This window comes from Jaculus jaculus, chromosome 1 (genome assembly GCF_020740685.1).
Source record: "Jaculus jaculus isolate mJacJac1 chromosome 1, mJacJac1.mat.Y.cur, whole genome shotgun sequence".
NCBI classification, from domain to species: Eukaryota; Metazoa; Chordata; class Mammalia; order Rodentia; family Dipodidae; genus Jaculus; species Jaculus jaculus.
The window spans coordinates 214543455-214563950 of NC_059102.1; the positions used below are offsets into that span (position 1 = coordinate 214543455).

At 38.0% G+C, this 20496-nt stretch overlaps 1 protein-coding gene across 6 annotated transcripts in view; it reads left to right on the top strand.

The window, feature by feature from the left end:
* The window catches only part of Fat1 (FAT atypical cadherin 1), a 130386-nt gene that overhangs the window by 41791 nt on the left and 68099 nt on the right, over nucleotides 1-20496 (top strand). For all 6 annotated transcript variants that reach the window (XM_045146498.1, XM_045146504.1, XM_045146506.1 and 3 more), the window contains exon 3: nucleotides 16748-17062. In XM_045146498.1, coding sequence (XP_045002433.1) covers nucleotides 16748-17062 — 315 coding nt within the window. The remainder of the gene's footprint in view (nucleotides 1-16747; nucleotides 17063-20496) is intronic.

Here is a 20496-nt window from a genome sequence, read left to right on the forward strand (position 1 = left end):
ACTTGGTCATTTGAAAATATTTTGGGAGCAGAATGAACAGTGTGTCCATATAACAGACAGCACATGTGTCTACACATCTGGCAGGAAATGGCACTAGGTAGAGTCTTGAAGCTCTGCAACAGAAGATGAAGGGGAAGTGGCCCCACAGCAGTGCCAGGGAGGGAGTGCTCATCTTCCAGAGCAGGACCAGGATCTTCTACCCTCTCCCTGCTTAGTGGCAGGTGCTGCTTGTTCCTGCCTCTGTCTGCCCTGAAGTCCAAATCGTTTTTGTCCACACTTTCCACCTGGCCCCTTGGAAGCTTCTGAGATACCTTTCACTCCAGATGACAAGTTACAAAAGAAAGAAAATGCTGCTTTATCTTACAGTGCCCTTCCCTCTTTGGCAGTGTACTTTGATTGGTTATGTGTGTGTGGAGGTCAGAGGACAGCTTCTAGTGGCCTTGCTTTCCTCCTGTTTTCCACTGTTGGTGGTGGCTGTGAACGCCAGGGTTCTCCTGTCTCTACTCCCCTTGCTGCAGGATGGCTGGGATTATAGGCCCTTGCTACTGCATCTGTTTTTACCTGGGTGCTGGGGATTCTAACTCAGATTGTCAATAAATGCATTAGCTACTAAACCATCTCCCTAGCCCAACTTGTTTAGCGTAACTAGAATTTCTGAAAATAAACGTTTGCAAATTAGTTGTGACTTAATTTGATAAAATTGATAAAAATTTGATAAATTGATTTGATAAGTGGAACAGTATTGGAGGGAAAGTTAACCTAATGTTCTCTATTTGCCCCAGAAATTTACAATTTGATTTTTCCAGTTTGATTATCATTTCACATTTGAAGTGTTTGTCATGTCCTATAAAACTAGTTCTGTACTATATTGAGAGTGGGGAGATCATTGAGGGGAGAACTCAGAGTCCACTGACCAACATCACTCCATGCTAGGCACACCTCTTGTTTGTATCAGCCATTATCAGCTGAGCACTTTCTCTGTATCTATTCTGCTCTGCACATGCTTCTGTTTAGAGCAGCCAAGTGTGAGTGCTGCAGCTTACTTGACAGCTCAGAACATCACCAGACCTTTACTATAAGTGATTCTCATAGTTCTGTTTGAAACACTTACTTTTATTGATTTATTTAAAAATTAAAATAAAATATTTATTATTTAGGGAGGCATTTATTGCAAAGCATGGTGGTGAACTTTTGTAATCCTGGCACTAAGGAGGGTAGTGCAGGAGAGTATTGAGTTCAAGGCCAGAGTGGATGACAGGCAAGACTGTGTCTTAAACATAAAAGTACAAATACATGTTAGGGTTTAAAATATTTAAATTATCATTTATACTTCTTTGGTTTCTTTGTTTTTGTTTTTGTTTTTTGAGGTAGGGTCTCACTCTGATCCAGGCTGTCCTGGAATTCACTATGTAGTCTCTAGGTGGCCTCGAACTCATGACGATCCTCCTACTTTTGAGAAATCCTTTGAAACTGATTTTGCATTAAGTGATTTTCTATACTAATTACTTAATCATCATCTATTCCCTTTTGTATGTGAGAAAATTGAGGCAGAGGGAGCAAAATTGCCATTGTTTATGACACTATAAACAGAATTGGGACAATTAAACAATGTGCTTTGGGCATGACTGAAGACTAGTATTTAGAAGTAGCAGACCTGACACACAAAGCCTGTATTCTCTTGATATCAGTTCCTTTCTCAGTTTTAATAAATTAATTAATACTCTTGAGCAGTGATGGTAGATGGAGTCAAGTCATGTGGTACCATGCTGAGGTGAGATAGGGGTCAGGGGTACTTTTTAAGGTTTCTTAGAATTTTGTTGGCAAAACATCCATTCTGTGATTATATCACCAATCCCTGCTTTTTCCCCAGGAATCAGAAATGGCACAGTTATTCCTCCTGGAATTTGTCAGCATAGCATGCCCTTCTCTCCTGGCTGCAACTTGGATCACATGTGCATTGGGATTTTAAGAGACTTGAGCTTGATTCAAGCTCTGCAATTCAATAACCAATCATTTGCCCTCTAAATTAGAGGGCTAGTCTGGATTCTTATTGCTCCCTTGTGTATCGCTGCTTCAGGTTCCGTTATTTAGTAACTGAAGGCCATGCTTCAGAACTTGTCTTGGGTTTGGAAGTGGTGGTAACGAAGGAGAAGGGCCTTAGTATGAACATTAGGGAGTGTGGGGCCAGGTACATTTTCCTCCAGAAGAGCGAGGACAGCATAACGGGTATGGACAGGAACATTACACAAACGAAGATATGTAATATTAAGCGATTGTGGGGTACTGTTAGAAGTTACTCATGTGAATTTAGTCAGGATAGTCAAGATATATGTGTGTGATTTCTTGAGAAATCTTACTAGAGCATGTAAGATCTATTGAAGATGTCTTAGTCCATGGAAGCAGGGGGAGACCAGTGGATGGGTGAGGAGGAAAGAGAACAAATGTAGCAAAAGTGTGTTATGTATGTGCACGTCATAATGACATTTTTTGTATGCCAACTAAAAACAGTAAGAAAAGGGAATATGACCAAGGGCTTACAAGACATTTTTCTTTTACCCTGCCAGTTATTGCTCACTAGCTCTGCACAGCTCTTCTTTTGAACAAATTTGCTTATATGGTTGCTTGTATTTATTTTATAAAGCCATGAACATACCAGCATTCATTAAAAATAGTCTTTTAGGGCTGGGGGATGGTTCAGCAGTTGGAGGCACTTGCTTAGGAGCCTAATGGCTCTGGTTTGATTCCTCAGCACCCACGCAGAGCCAGATGCACAAAGTTTTCTCTTTCTTTGTCTATGATCAAATTTGATCATACTAATTGAGGTTACATATGACAAAAAACTGAGATTATTTGGGAAATATTTACTTAATATCTTTCATTAACAGCATCAGTTAGCAATAAGTGGGTTAGGTTACTAGGTCTTTGAGTTATGCTTGGTTTAAATTTACCAAGTCAAAAAATTGTCATTTAAGTTGTACAGCTTTGAATTTTCAGATTTCTTAGTTTTTATTTTACTTTTTAAATCTTTAGATTTTAAGCAAATAGTTTGTTCCAGTGAATCTAATGGAAACACTAAATTTGGAAAAGGTTCATGACTTTATCAGCGCCTGTCTTAAATGGCTAAATAGAAAAGAAAAGCAAGCCCACCAGGATGTTAGAGTTATCATTTTTAAAAGTTACTTTTATTTAAAATATACCCTTGACACAAATTTGAAGCTATATGTCTGATACGAGTTTTCCTTTTTTGCGTGTGTATGTATGTATGGTGTGTGTGCACCTGTGTCAGCATGTTGACATGAGTGTGAGTGTACATGTATGGGTGGAAGAGTGCATTTGTATACTTCTGTAGTGACCAGAGGTTGACTTCAGATGTCCCCTTCCATTACTTTCCATTTTATTCTTTGAGACAGGTTCTCACTGAACTTAGAGCTCATCTGTTGGGTTATACTGGCTACCCTGTGAGTCCCAAGGATGGCCTGTCTCCACCTCTCTAGTGCAGCTGTATGCGTGCCACAATGACACACATTTTACTTGTGTTTGGAAATCCAAACTCAGGTTCTTGTGTTGTGCACCAAGTAATTTCTCTGCACAGCCACCTCTCAAGCTACTGGTATCTTGATCTTTAGAAATGCCAACAGTACTTTGAATACTGTGGTATCTTCTCTCCCCTCGAATTGGAAATACCCAAATGTAAGTAAGATACTTTCATTTTATGAAATTGCCCTTCTTAATATTACAGAAGATATGATGAAAGGTTCTTAATGTTTTATACTTTCAACCAATTATTGCTTTTGTCAGGAAGCTTTTAATTTTATTTATTTTTATTTTCATCTTTTCCACATAACTTTAAGTAATCTTTATGCAGTTAACTGCTGTGCCTTTTTGTTATGTTCCTCTTGGTAACTGATAATGTGAATTTCAAGTACCTGTGGTTGCATAATGGCCTTATGGTATTTATTTTCATATTCTTTATTTTTCTAATGGTTAAATATATTAAGGAAGAAAATGTTAGGTCTTAAATGCAGGTATTTTGTTAGTTAACAACTTTATTAGAATCAGCTTCCTATTGTGAGAATTAAGAGCAAGAATAATAGAACTTAGAAGTTGTTCTGTAGTTTTAGTTTTTTTTAATTTCAGTTCTTTAATATTTTTTAAATATTTTATTTTTATTTATTTATTTAAGAGAGAGAGAGGAGGAGAGAGAAAGAAACACAGAATGGGCACTCAGGGCCTCTAGCCACCACAAACGAACTCCAGATGCATGTGCCCCTTTGTGCATTTGGCTTACTTGGGTCCTGAGGAGTTGAATCTTGGTCCTTTGACTTTGCAGGCAAACGCCTTAACCGCTTAGCCATCTCTCCAGCCCAGTTCTTTAATTGTTTTAACATTAGAGTTATTGCTAGTTATTTCTTGTAATTTCTCTTCATATCATTAGAATTAAGTTTTTCTTCACCTGTATTAACTGAATGTTTTGAGGAACTTTTTGAGATTTGTTCATTTTTGCTTAAAATACTGTCAATTAGTTAATTGTGTGTACCACAGTCCCTGCTGAGAAATCTTGGTTGTTCAATTTGTGAATGTACGTAGGTCTTCTTATCTTGTTTATTTTTGATTACTTACTTGATAATTTTAGAGCTCATTTAGTATACTGTTTTGTTGTGGTTCAAAAATTTTATCAAGTTATAAATCCTCAGTTATATAAAAATGCAATACCTTTTTTCATAAAAGAATGTCAAGCTGGACATGATGGCCTTCACTGGGGAGGCTGAGGTAGGAGGATTGCTGAGAGTTCAAGGCCAGCTTGAAACTACATAGTGAATTTCAGGTCAGCTTTGGCTACAGCGAGACCCTCCCTACCTCAAAAAAAAAAAAAAAAAAAAACGTCAAGTTTGAAAACAAATGAAGGCATTGCATGTATTTACAAATTGATATTGTGCTTTAACAAAGATTCTTAAGTTCATATCATAAAATCTTACAAGGCAGTTAGACCATTATTTTGGGGTGCTTGAGGTAGCAAATGTTTTGGGGCATAAAAAGTGACACTCATAGTTTATAGTAAGTAACCAGTGACAAACAGTTCATGACAAGGTGAACTTGTTAAATTAGGTTTCTGAGTTTTTACTGATTTGAGATTTGGCAGCAAATGGAGAATTAAAAGCATGTGAATAGTGCCCAGAAATTACTTATTTTCACTCTTGAAAATACTTTCAGTTTTTAAAATTTGAAAGTTGCTTTGAGGTAAATTAAAATTGAGCTGGAGAGACAGCTTAGCAGTTAGGGTGCTTGCCTGCAGAGCCTAAGGACCCAGGTTCAATTCTCTAGGATCCACCTAAGCATCTGGAATTCGTTTGTATTTGCTAGAGGCCTTAGCATGCCCATTCTTTTATATTTCTCTCTCAAGTAAATAAAACATTCAATTAAAATTAAGTAAACAAATAGTCATCCCTCTTATTTGATCAAAGATGTAGGCCCAATGCCTCTGGGGCTGGAGTTCCACAAGGCACCAGGAGGCAAAAAGTGAATGAGATTTTTATTCACTTGTCTGGTGTTCAGTTCTTGTGAAACACACGAACTTTTTGCATAACTGAATTTTAGGTACATGTTAGGTTTTAAGAAATACAGTTTTCTACATTTAAGATTCGTTTTATAGGAGCCTTAACAGACGTCAGGCAAAGGGAAGCTTCCCTTATCCAGAGTGCATTCTAGGATTCTGGAGACCCCTGTCTCCTTTGGAAAGAGTGCTGTGTACACAGTGAAGGGCAGCCGTTGAGGGGACCTGGAGGAAGCTCATTCCCTTCCTTCTGTAGCAAGGGAGTGCTTAAGAAGATTGGCATTGAGTTTTAACTGACATTTTAGTCTGTGAATGGTGCTTTGTCTTCATATTGGAATGTAGTGGCATATTTGTAATACAGAGGCTCCAGCAGTTGTTCCTTGCTCAGCCTGTGAGAATCTGTAAGGCACTCCTAACTTTTGAGGATGGCTTTTACATGCCTGAAATTTCTTAAGTTCTGTTGATAACACTGTCAGTTGGCCCTTTATAAACAGTGGTTTTAAAAGATTGTTATGTAATTACATCATAGCTATAGAGATTTCTTCTGGAAAAAAATTAAAAACTATTAATAGTAAAGAAAATAAAAATGGAATTATGTTGTGATATTTTTAAAAATCATACTGGTTCCATGATGCACCATGAAATTTAGGTGGTAATTCATCATCATCCCAGGAAAAACTTTGTTGGCCTTGGAGAAAAGGAACATAATTTTTAATGCATCTAGTAGTTAAAATACTGTGTTGTCCTAAATATGTTTCTTTCCTTGCCCTACTCCTGCTGTTATAGTGAGTAAATTAACTTTTTAGTTTAATTATCTTCTCGAAAAACAAAACAAAACAAAATTCTAATGTATGTCAGTGTTGAGGACTGGATTAAAAAAAAACCTCAGACATTTCTTCCCCAAAGAGGGTTTGCCTAAAAATGTCATTTGTGATCTGCTAAAAAAAATTTTATAACTTGCTCTAAACCTGATGCCTTCTGCTTAAGACTAGAAGGCTAGTAGCTGTTCGCACAGCTCAATCATGACATTCTCAGGGTTACTCAGCATGCTTAGTATAATGCCTTTTGGTTTGCTTCCTGTAAGTCCATCATAAGGAATACTGGGCTCACTCAATGACTGGTGTACAATGGTTTTGGTTTTTACATTGTAGCAGGTTTTTCTTCTTCATCCTATAGATGCTCTGTCAGCTGGAGTTCCTGAACTCCAGAGGTTGGCTTTATCAGTAGTTATTCACATGTAACTTTAAAAAAAAAATTTATTTAAGAGACAGAGAGAGAGAGAGAGAGAGAGAGAGAGCGCGCGCGCGCGCGCATGCCCACGCGCATGCACACACACACACGAGGGAATGGGCATGGCAGGCTTTCCAGCCACTGCAAAAGAACTCCAGATGCATGGGCCCCCTTGTGCATCTGGCTTACACAGGTCATGGGGAATCGAACTGGGGTCCTTTGGCATTGTAAGCAAACACCTTAACTGCTAAGCCATCTCTCCAGCCCCCAAATGGTAACTTTTAATACTCAAGGTTGATTCTCTTCAAAAAGAGAGCTTATCCAAGAAAACCTTCATTAACAATATTAGTGATTCTGACATTGAAATCAGAACTTGGGATCATTTGTCCACAAAGCATGAAAGCAGGGTTCAACAGAGCTTACCCTGGGAGTGGCTGGAGCTGAAGAAATCCCTGGACTTGAAACATGATTCTTTAAATCAGATTATAAAGTTAATTGGTATAACTTAGAAAGTGTGCAGGGCTAAGAGTTTCCTCAGCTAAGCTAATCTTAAAATGACTGCAGCAATTTCAATTGAAAGAGTTGATGAAATTTTTTAAATTAAATGTTTCAAGACATTCAAAATAATAAATTGTTAACATTTGCCCTGATCAAAAACAGAGCAAAACTTTAACTTCCCCTTGAATCATTAATTTATATAACCTAACAACAAAATTAGAGGAATCCTAGACTCAAAATTCTCTAGGTAATTTCATGTGTTCAAATGTTCAAATGTGCCGGGTGTGGTGGCTCATGGCTTTAAGCCCAGCACTAGGGAGGCAGAGGTAGGAGGATCATCATGAGTTCAAGGTCACCCTGAGACTACATAGGGAGTTCCAGGTCAGCCTGGCCTAGAGTGAGACCCTACCTCAAACCCCCCCAACCTGAAAAATGTTCATATGTTATTGTTGATACATACATGTCACACATGTACTCCCACTGAGTGGAGATTCATTTCCATTTTGTCCAAAGAGGTAGGTGTATAGGAAAAGCAAGCCTAGAGATCTAAGGTGCAGTGTACAGCCCAAGGACACAGCTAACCAAACTTGCGTTGCTTGGAGATTCTTGTAGTGTGCTACTTTGCCAGATTCCCAAACGTTGCAAAAACAGCAAAGCTGCCCATTCCCCATTCCCCACTACATGTATGCATCCTATTGATGCCAGATGTTCTCTGAAATTTACAGGCTATGTCAGTTCAGCCTCTTAAGTTCTCCTTAGTTGTTTTTTTTTTCTTTCTTTTTGTTTTTTTTCCTTAATTGCTTTTAAAACGAACAAACGAACAAACAAAAAACCCATAGCCAGAGACTTGCAGAGTGCATGAGTATCTGGATCCATACCTTCAGACCCTCTGAGAGTGAATCCCATCTCCATACTCAAGCACTCTGTGGCTCTGGGCAGCTTGTTAATACTGTCTTGGTTTCCTATCTGTGGAATAGGGTGATCTCATTACCTGCCTGTTACAGTTACTGCAGGTGGGAGGTGATACCTAAGATCTGCTTGTCCTAGCATCTGGCACACATGAGTGCTGTGCCTTGCTTTGTAACTACAGTTATCATTGTCATCATTACTACTGGTTGAACAACTTTGCTCTTCTCTTCAGATCCATATAAATAGCTTCTCATCAAATGACACCCATGGCAAGTTTCTGGTTTTGAAAAATTTGTCCACATGGTAGCTAGTAACCTATTTTCAACTAAATTAGAGAGGTAGAAATTATATTGATTGACTATTCTTACATGTAAGAGGGCTGAGAGAGCTCTGTGGTAGACTAGGGTGCTTCCTAGCATACAGTCCAATCCATAGAGATTGGATATATGTTGCTAGTTTTCTTTCATTTTGTCCATTACCCATTACCTCTCCCCTTTGAGACATGGTCTCACACTGTGGCCTAGGCTGTCCTTGAAGTGACATCAGCCTCCTGAATACTGAGATAACAAGCATGGTACACTCCCATCTTGACTTTGTTTCTTATAAAAAGCATATGATATGTACCTTATTCATGTGACAAGAAAGTAAGTTTTAATGATTTATATGTGTATGTATATATGGAACATTCTGTTTTTAAAGTACAAGAATTTGATATCATTTCTGTGCAAAATAATTGCACTCCAGAATTTACATACAATTTTCTTAATTGGAATAAATTAGTAGTGACATCTTACATATTGAGATGAGAGTGTGAGCTTTTATTGTGGTGCTGAAAGCATTTCTTCTATGTCCCCTCTGATAAAGTATACCAAGTAGCTGATTTAGAATCTTATATGACTTCATTTTACCAGACTTTTTCCTTTTTAGCTATTAACTGCATAATTGTCAACGAGTGCAGTAGGCAAGAGCACTAAATGCATACTTATACATAATAACTGCACTGTCTTAAAAGCTCCGAGAGCTGGGCGTGGTGGCCCATGCCTTTAATCCCAACACTTGGGAGGCAGAGGTTCACTGCCACCCTGAGACTACATAGTGAATTCCAGGTCATCCTGTACTAGTGTGAGACTCTACCTCAAAATAAAACCAAACAAAACAAAACAAAAACCCAAGAAAACAAACAAAAAAGGCTCTGAGGATTTTTTACTTATTATATAATGTTTGATATGTTAGCATAGTTATCTTTATTTGTTTACAGTCAAATGCTCTACCATTGAGCTATAAACCCTTTATTTATTTGAGAGAGAGAGAGAGAAAGGGAGGGAGGAAGTGGGGAGAGAGAGATTGGGCGTGCTAGGGCCTCCAACCACACTGCAAACGAACTCCAGACACAAGTGCATCTGGCTTACATGGGTCTTGGGGAATAGAATCCAGGTCCCTTGGCTTTGCAGGCAACTGCCTTAACCACTAAGCCATCTACCCAAACCTAGCATAGTTATTTTAAAGGGGAGTCAAATTTAAGAAATTTTGTTCTGTTTTATAACTTCTTTGAACACTATCTTTTAGGTAAAATACCTTTTTTAAAAATATGAACTGTGTTTATGTATTAAAATAGAAGTGGCTATATAAGTTTTGGATTAGGGTATTTACACACCAAGCCCACAGAAAAGAGTGTCTTACATACACATGGGATCTGGCAAGGCATTGTGATGTGGAGATCTTCTTGGGATTCTCAGTCTAAATCTACTAGATAGAGAGAATGTGCTCAAGAGAATGAGATCAGAGCAGGGTTTTGAGAAAGGAAGCCTATATATTATGGTCTCTGTTACCACATAAAGAAACTAAGTAGATTAAGTTAAACAGAAAAAGTGAGCACATAGTAGAGCTCTCAAAGTTTTTCCCCACCCCATATATAAACACCAGTTAAAAACTTACATGTATGGTATGTTTGTTACAACTAAAGAATAGTAATAAGTCTTACTAATTTATTTCGTTTCCCTTTGTTTTTACATAATATACCTTCCTGATTCAGGATCTCACATGACACTTATTTGTCATATTTCAGAATCGTCTTGGGTATGACTACTTCTCATACTTGCCTTACACAAACGATAAGCATCTTTCTTCAATGTATGCTTATTTACTGAGTACTTGTGAGGCAGGTAACTTCTTTGTTTTCAAGGAACTTACAGTCAAATAGGGAGCGAGTTAATCTACTTCTAAAATTCAGTTTTAAAGAAGAATCAGTCTTTTAGTAAACTAATATTTACTCTAATATCTGATTTTTGGAGTTCCCAGAAAATATAGGATAATTGTAGATAATTTATGTTAATACAGTTAATATGTATATATTGTATAGATAATGTTTCTGTTCTTTTTTTTGTTTTGTTTTTTTTTTGAGGTAGGGTCTCACTCTAGCCCAGGCTGACCTGGAATTCACTATGGAGTCTCAGGGTGGCCTCGAACTCATGGCAATCCTCCTACCTCTGCCTCCCGAGTGCTGGGATTAAAGGCGTGCGCCACCACGCCCGGCCTGTTTCTGTTCTTTTTAAATGACTATATTTTATATCTGAGGAAATACTTATTTCCAAAAAAGCTTACTATTTATAACAAGGATGTGTATTTTGGTGAAAAAGCCACTCGCTTTGTTATTGCCTGTATGTATCATTAAGAACTATTTTGAAGTGTGTGTGTGTGTGAGAGAGAGAGAGATAGGGGGTGGGGGGAGGTTAGAATCAGCTGCTCATGCATTTGCGGTCTGGCTCCAGAATGCTGTGACTAGGGTATGTGTCCCCCACAGGCCCTTGAACACAAAGCTTGATCAGCATTCATGGCCTCTTTGGAGGAGGAAGTTAGGTTTGTGGGGTTGTGCTCTTCAAGAAGAAATTGGGGACCTTGGCTCACTCCTCTCCTTTGTCCCTTGGCTACCTCAAGGCAAGCAATCTTATATTTTCCTGCCCTTAAAGAGTCTTAAAGCAATGGTGACAGTTGACCATGGGCTTCCAATACTGTGAGCCAAAATACATTCTTCATCATTTTAAGTTGATTGCCCCAGATAATTTGCTACAATAATAGAAACTTGACTGAAACAGTTGTTTTGGAGATGGAGGGGTGTTGAGGATCCTTAGGGCTCTGTGCCTGTGTGCCAGATCAGTTCTCTACTTTGAGCTCCATCTAAGCCTCAATGTATTTTTATGATTTTTTTTTATTTTTTTAAATGTATTTTATTTATTTACTTGAGAGAGAAAGAGAGAGAGAGGGAGAGGGAGAGAAAGAGGGGGGGTTAGGGAGAGAGGGAGAGAGAAAGAGGGGGGATGAATATGGGCACGGCAGGGCCTCTAGCCACTGCAAATGAACTCCACATGTTTGTGTCCCCTTGTGCATCTGGCTTAACATGGGTCCTGGAGAGTCCAACTGGGATCCTTTGGTTTTGTAGGCAAACACCTTAACCGCTAAGCCAACTCTCCAGCTCCCCCTCCCCCGTTTTCTTTTTCAAGGTAAGGTCTCTCTGTAGCCCAAGCTGGCCTTGAACTCAGAACTATCTTCCTACTTGAGCCTCCCCAGTGCTAGGATTAAAGGCATTCACAACCATTCCCAGTTTCTCAGTATTTTTTTAAAAGGAGAGAAGTGTTTGAAAATTAATGGTTTTGGAGTAGTGAAGGAATGAGAAGTATCACAGAGTTTGTGTCAGAAGTGCTGTCATTGAGGTCTGTGGAAGGCCGTGATCTGACCAATAAAATAGGGAAATTGCAGCAAGGAAGATGTTCTGAGTGCATGAAGGTTTGAGTCACTTCCATTATTTTTGGCTGCGTGGTGATGCTAACTTTAATATTTTTGTCTTTAACTTCTTTCTTTGGAAGGTTCTTGGCCCAGCTGTGTCACTTGATGACAGAGCTGGTCTTGCCTGCTCAAGACAGCATTTGAATTAGCAGCAGTGGCTGCCATCAGTGGCAGGGAGTTATTCTTGGAAACATTTATTTCCTCTTTTGACCATTTACTTAAGCAACTTGCAACTGTATCCTGTAAACTTTTAATAATCATGCTACTGGAAGACAATATCAGTGCCTGTTAAGTATCTGGACATGAATGAATCCTTTTAGAAGCAGATTTTTCTGTAAGCTGTGTTTTCAACTCTTTATTTTTTTGGTCAAGCTCTTTTAGAACTGAGATGATATTTATCTCCTGTGTTTCTTACTTACTCCACTATATGCATGTTTAAAGTCAGTTTCTATAATGACACATGGTGGTGGTTTTGAAATCCTAGAGAGTATGCTTAGAATAATAAATATTCTTACTTAATAATTTCAAATTTCCAGCTTCAGATTGTTCAACTTGATGACAGTTGGAAGTGTCTTCATTGTATTCTTGAGGTTAGGAAATTAGCCACGCTTTTATTCTGTAATGCTTCATTAAAGAAAAAGAATTAATTTCTGGCAATGCTACCTGGTAGTGTATGTAATAAGTATGCTTAAACTTGTTTATCTGATTGCTGTGTTTGTGGGCACATGTATGTGTACCACTCAGGCTGGTATGGGGATGGTGTGGTTTCCCTGTTATCTTCCATCCTCACTGTTTTTGAGCTTCACATCTGACTGCAGGAAATTCTTGGGAAGGCTTGGGCTGTGTCTTCTCCCTGAGTCTGGCTTTATCTTCCAGTTGCTGTCTTAGCTGTGACAGAGGAACCAGGTGTGGTGGTGCACACCTGTAACATTAGAAATGGAAAGGCAGGATGAGATGAGATGTATGACATTCTATTTCATATCAAGGTCCTGTCTTAAAAATAATTTAAAAAACACCACAAAACAAATTAAAAATAGGAACAAGAAGCAGAGGTATCTGAGCAAGAAGAGATCTGAAAGGAGAGATACTTGAAGACTGAAGGGAAACCCTAGGAAAGACTGTAGATGCATGTTTAGATGTGCCCCAGAAGACTGAGTTTCATTTTGAGTATGTGTTTAAGAAAAATAACTATAAAGCTATAATTCTTAGCTGCGGAGATAGATCTCTAGGTAAAAAGTACCTGAGTTTGGGTCTCCTGAACCCATGTAAGGCTGAACTCTGTGCCAATCAGTGCCTCCAATCTCAGGGTGCGTAGGGCAAGAAAGGAAGCTGAGATAGGAGAATCCCCCAGAAGTGTGCAGTCCACCTATCCTGGTGAATGCAACTCTAACCCTGCCTCAGAACAAGATAGAATGCCAACACCTGAAGTTGTCCTCTGACCTCTACGTGTGCCGAGGCATGCATACACCCACACTCAAACATCATGCACACATACATACACACCCACCCACACCCCATACAACACACCAAACCCTATGACTTGTATTCTTTTTTTTTTTTTTCAGGAAGATTGGTTATATAAGTATACAAAAAATTCAAAAATTGACAACTGAGAGTTAAAAGGTGACTCAGATGAGAACTAAGAATGGGGCTGGAGTTTTGAGAACAGATACAGTTGCTTGACTCATGCATTGATGGCTCGGAAGCTTTAGTTTTGTTTTTGCTTTTCCCTGTGTTACATTAGAAGTCTTCATGATGGAAACTTGAAAATCTGTTTCTCTTTTTGGAGTTAAAATTCCTGCTGAATGTTCAGAAGAAACTGATCTGTGATCTGTCTGTAAGTGCTGGCTATGCTATGGAAAGACTGACAGGAGAGTTGTAAGTGCAGGAATAGGGATTTGAGTGTGTCAGAATTGAAGGTGATTTGTGTGTGAGTTATCTCCAAAATGTGTGCTATCGCAAAGACTGTGTGTGCTATCGTAAAGACTGTACTGACCCTGCTGGAGCCCCACTAAGGAGACTAGACTAGAAATATAACATGAGAGAAAGTCAGTAGCTGGTTTTGCCTGTCATTGTAAAACTCAAAATATGCTTGCATTTTATATTTCTTCCCACCTCCCCTTTTACCTTGAGAGTAGGAAAATCTCTTGCATATGAATGAAGGCAGATACCCCTCTGAATAATAACATGTGAAGTATATGGACTATGTGGCTTGTCTTATCTTCTCAGAGTTATCACATGTACTCAGTTTACTCCTTTTGCCAACTTAACAATAGGGCTGATGGGGAATTTTGTTGGCACTGATGCTTTACTGTTTTCTGTGACCCTGGGAAGTTCCCTGTCTAGGTTTTCTTCATAGAATGGTGATAAAAGCAGCGCTTGTTTAGGAAGGGCAGAAATAAAGATGAAATAAGATGGTGTAGGTAAAATACTTATTATTATGCCTGGCATATAGTAAGCCCTGATTAAGTTGTTCATGCAATTATCGTTGTTTTATATGTTTATAATCACATCTAGAGGCGTGCAACTTAATAACAATGGATAATAACATGAAATATTTGAGGATTTGAACTAAAAATCAGAGGATTAAATTACCATATGTCTATCTGCTTAAAATTTTCTAATAATACTTCACTTGTCTTATAACTTTAATGGTATTTTAGTGTAGCACACAGGCAGGACACAGGAGAAGCATATACTCCTTCATTTTGTTTCTATGTAATCCTTGGAGAACATTCTATGTCCTCTGAATCTTCTGTATCAGGTGGTGGCCATGTTGAATAAGAGAAACTAGTAAAGATGACTTTTTCCAGTTCTAAGCCGATGTGATTTAGTGAAGACTGAGTATTTATGAAATATGTTTGGGTCAGAGAAAAAGAGAAAATCTTCCTCTCTAGGAAATTATTTGCTCCCGTTCCTTTGGCTTGGCAGCTTTGCTCCACTATCTAGAGTTGTTTTAGGTTTTACCTGAGAGTCTACATGAAACAACAATAAATAATGATAGCACTTCTGAGTGCCCACAAAAATTCATCTTGAGGTAGTTCATGTTACCTTTAGTTAAGTTACTGTTCTGTGCTACCCTCAAAAAAGCAAATGCTCATTTTAATTAATGATTTTAACACAAGTATATGGTGACTATATTTAACAGCAGTGCATTATTGTGTCTTGAAAATTGCTATGAGAGTAGGTATTGAGTATTCTCACCAGATGATAATAAGGATGTGAGGTAATGGTTGCACTAATTATCTACAAGGTATACCTATTTCAAAGCTTCATATTGCTGCACACAGTAAATATGTGTAATTTTGGTATTTTAAATATAAAATAGCAGATTTTTGTTGGGGTAAATAATATTTTATTGCTGAACATAGATGAACTTGACATTTTTCCTGTAGCTAGAGTTGGACCCTGGCACTGAACACTGGACATAATCATCAGTTCATGGAAAAGGCAGTGATACCTTTGAGAATGAAGGCGAATAGTATACCATTATATGACAGGCAACACTTGCCTTCCTGAGAGAAGGTGGTATTTCTACTTTCTACTTTAAAGTTTTTTTTAAATTTTTGTTTATTTATTTATTTATTTATTTGAGAGCCACAGACAGAGAGAAAGAGGGACAGAGAGAGAGAATGGGCACCCCAGGGCCTCCAGCCATTGCAAATGAACTCCAGACGCATGTGCCCTCTTGTGCATCTGGCTAACATGGGTCCTGGAGAATCAAGCCTTGAACCAGGGTCCTTAGGCTTCACAGGCAAGCGTTTAACCACTAAGTCATCTCTCTAGCCCCTTAGATTAAAGTTTTAATAGGTTACAGTGGTTGAACTTAAAATAGTATGGACATTCCAACTCCCTTTTCTATGATTGTATAACTACACCTCTTTCTATCTCACTCAAAAAGAAGTGTCATAGTTTGCATCTGTATTGAGGATTCTCTATGCCAACTCCAACAGAGATATTTATATATTTTACTTACTGAGTAATTATTGTGCTTTGTATGAGGGGTATATAATGGGGAAATGGTAGTAGTTGAGAAGGTATATACCTTTTTACAGTGTATAACATAGCTGGGATAATTTATATTTTATAACATATTGGTTATCTTTCCATTTGTTTAGGTGGTTGAAACAAATAGAAAGACTCTTAGTGTGTAAAAGACCTGAGTAATACCTTACTTGGACTGTCAAAGTTTATATTTTGTTTTATTAGTAATTTAAATACAGGGTATGTCTCCAAACAAGGATGTCTGGGAGAATGTTGCTCCTGGCTTCTTTCCCTGAGCTGTGACAGGCAGCAGGAAGCCCCTAGACAGGGGACATAAAACTCCACCCATGCTCTGCTTTTGTTTCTGGCTTCCTTGCTAACCTTCATCAGCAACATATCTCAGCCAGTCGTAAAATTTGTCTTCAGTAAAACAGTACTGAGCCATGATAGGATTTCTTAATGCCCACTTCATGGGTTGTTTTGAGATTTAGGTAATATATTTTAAAAAATGATCCATATTGTGCTAGACATTAGTAACAATAAATACTTTTATATTTTATAGATGCTCTGTTTTAACCATTACATATGTCTTAGTTCATTTAATAAATCCATAAGGAATATACTGTGAGGGGCCAAGATATTAGATGACTTGACAAGTATCATGTAACCATTAAGTGACATTTTTTTTTTACATGCTAGTCATTCTCTCAGAGATGCTTTCTTAAGGTGGTGTTTTGTTCTTATGGTTTGCATGTTGCTTCATGGTTTTTGTTTTTGTTTTTTTCATTCTGTTAGGCGTTATAGAGACTTCAGATCGTCTGGACCGTGAATCAACTTCGCACTACTGGCTAACTGTCTATGCCACTGATCAGGGTGTTGTTCCCCTGTCATCCTTCATAGAGATCTACATAGAGGTAGAAGATGTCAATGACAACGCCCCACAGACATCAGAACCTGTTTATTATCCTGAAGTCATGGAAAACTCACCCAAGGATGTATCTGTGGTCCAGATTGAGGCATTTGACCCAGATTCCAGTTCTAATGACAAGCTGACATACAAAATCACAAGTGGAAATCCACAAGGATTCTTTTTGATGCATCCTAAAATAGGTATGTTAATACCATTATATGAAATGCTTGCAATTGCACTTTCCCAAGAATGGAAAACTAAGAGAGAGCATCCCTTGCATAGTTTTATTTAGTTTTGGTACTTTCCTTTTCATTTATTCAGAATAAACCTGTAGTTTTAGATGAAAATTCATCCATGTGTATTCTTCACTCCCCACCCCTTTGAGTTTGTTTTTACAAAGTTATTTCATGATTTTCCACTGTCTTAAGGTTCACTTCCAGGTAAGAAAGTATTCTTCATTTCAGTAGTAGTTCAGGGAGCCATGTATCTTAAACTGAGACCAAATTCTGCTACAGTGTATCTGAATTTTTATAATTCTGCTCTTTGTTATGAATACTAGATAAGTCTGTTTCATAATTCACTTCCTTTAAATAGAGCACTGCTGTGGCTGTTTGCAACAATTAGGATGAAGCAGTTTTCAGAATGGGTTTGGTTATTATTTTCTTGAACTGATTCCTTAGCCATTGTCTTTAATTTTTACCGCAAAGTCTATGACTTTCTGCTTAGAGAAGATGGCTTCATAAGACCCATGCCTTTTCAAAATCCTTGTAACTTCTAAATTTGCTATTTTACATTTGACAGTACATTTTTTCATAGCTCTTAGTTCTCTTTTGTATGATTTTTCAAAATATGATACACTCAGTGTTGTTCTCATTTACATAGTAAACACTTAGTTCTCTTTTGTGCAATGAAAATGTCACAGGTGGAGTGCAGAAAACTGATTTACTAATCCAGTAAAATAACTACCATATGACATTAAGAAGGAAGTTTATTTGTAGGAAAGTAAAATGACTTAGCTAATTGATCGTTGGCTTTTAAAATATGTATTTATTCCATCTTTGCTGGTAAATCTAATTAATAGAAAGTTCTCAAGATTTATTTACTAAAAGTCATTGCAGGAGTTTCCTTTTTGTTGCTAGGACAAAACACCTGACCAGAAGCAGTTTATGGGAAGGAGGATGGTTTTATTTCAGCTTATAGTCTCAAAGGGAAGTTGCATTGTGGCAGAGAAAACATCTCAGGCCTAAATAAAAAGCCTGAGCCTTCCAGTTAGAAGGGAATAATCCAAGGGAGCTAGCTTGAATAACCAGCGGGCTGGGCTAATAAACCCCAAGGTCTGTCCTAAATGACACATCTCCTCCCAGCAAGGCTCCACCTCCCAAAGGCTATACATTTTTCCAAATTGCCACCAATTGAGGACCAAATATTCAAAACACAAGAGGCTATGGGGACAGTTCCCATTCACACCAGCACCTTCAGGTACATTTGTCTTGGCTTTGTTTGCATGGTCTTTCCTTATTCTAGTGCAGTTTGTATCTTCACTAATTGCATAGTACATATTTGATGTGTCAGGGAAGTAGTTACAAAAATCAAAATTAATGATGCACAATCTGTCATCCTCTATCCCTTTATGTCATTTATTCTCTGCCTTCTTTTATTGCACTTAAAACATAAATCTTTGGTGGGAAGAAGCCTGAGTGTAATTTCTGCATAGAAAATGCCCATAAACAGATAGATGTACACATTCATGTACTTTGTCTCTTAGAAAGTATGTTTAAGAGGCTGAGGAAATGGCTTAGTAGTTAAACACACTTGCTACTGAAGACTTCCGTCCCAGGTTCTGTTCCCAGTGTCCTAGTAAAGCTAAATACACAGAGTGGCACTTGCATTTGGATTTCTTTTGTAGTGGCAAGAGGACCTGGTGTCTTCCTCCCTCCCCCTCTCCTTGCAAACAAATAAATAAAATACTTCTTTTTAAAAAGAATGTATGTTTAAGAGGTAGTGCCTGGCTTGTAAAAGATCTTGGAAAAGTGTGGTCAGATGGTTGTTTTGTAAAGCTCTCATCAATATACAAAACTGTGTTTTGGTTGTTAAGTACAAGGTCAATTGATTTTGAATGCTTTTTGGTTTAAGACATTTTATTTGGGGATATTATACTCTAGCCCTTTGAGAAAATTCTGACCTAGTTTGGATTCTTGGAAGAGTGATCATTGTTGAGGCTGAGTCTTACAAGAAATTATATAGAAGAAAAATTTACATGGTCTGAAAGTGTTTTTCCAGTAGTGTAGCAGACCTTCATGTCAAGGAAAGCTGGAATCAGGGCAAGAAAATGGCTAACTTGAAATTCCTCTACAAATGGCTTATAAAGGCCTTGTGTTAGAAGTGTGCTATCTGCTATTTCATTGAATAGTTCTTCTTATTTGCCTGAATTAAAGTGAAAGGGCTTTCCAGACTAAAAGCAAAAAAAACAAAAAAAAAACATTAGAATACATTGTCAGATACAAAAGAAAGGAATTTAAAAGTTCACAACAACTTGAGAGGAGGGTTTTAGAGTCCACATATTATGCTGAAAGGAGGACGTAAGCTTGAGGGAGGGGTAAATGGAGGGAGAGAACTTTAAGAGGGAGGAAAAAAGGAGAGAGAGGGAAAGAGACAAGCCTTGAGATGGTAATTCAATTGTATATAACTTTTAAATTTATTTGATGAATTAGGCTTAAAAGTGGTTTCATCTTTCTTATGCCCTCACTCTTTTCTTTAGATTAAGTACCCTGTGAAGCGAGAGCAATACATGTCCTTTTAATTATCTGAACAAAGGCTGTAGGTCTGGGTATAATTTTACAAAAGGAGAAAGAAACTTAAACTTCCATAGCTTAGATCTCTGAAACAATGCAACCAGTACAGTGGTGTGATGTCTTAGAGACTGATTGATAAGGCATTTTCATTCCCTTGTGTGGTAGTTTGAATAGATGGCCCCCAATATATCCAGTGTTTTATTAGCTTGTAGTTTGGATCTCTAGTCACTTGGTTGGAGGCTGTGTCACTGGGCGGATCTTAGGGTCCAGCCCTAAGGTGTGGTGGTGAGTTTTACATTTCCAATCTAAAGGTATGCAAAGTGCCTAGTTCCATCTGGAGTTCCTGAAGTGTGCTTTGTGGTGGGGCTTTTGGATTGTGGCTTTTTCTCTGAGTGTTTGGTCCTCTGAAAGCAGGCCAGCTTCTTTGCCATTATGAAATTTCCCTTGGATCTGCAAGCTTCAATAACTCCCTTCTTCCATAACTGTGCCTAGTCTGGAAGTTGATCTCAGCAAACCTGAAGCTGTCTGTCATACCTTATAAATCTCTTCATGGTGACAACTTTTAAGAAATGATAACTACAGAAACTTGTATAAGAATAAATAACCCTTAGGAATTCATAGTTCCCTCTTGGAAGTGAGAGGCACATGAGTCCTGCTGGGGAGACATTATGAGGAAATTTAACAGTATGCAAAGAGGTTTTCTGTTTTCATGACTTGAAGGCAGATGTGGGGCATAACTATACTTGGTACACAGAAATATGTTTTGGATATTGTAAACCATAGATAATGAAGAGTATTCTGCAAATGGCCTTATTTCTAAAGATCAGAAAGTAGCCTTGTGG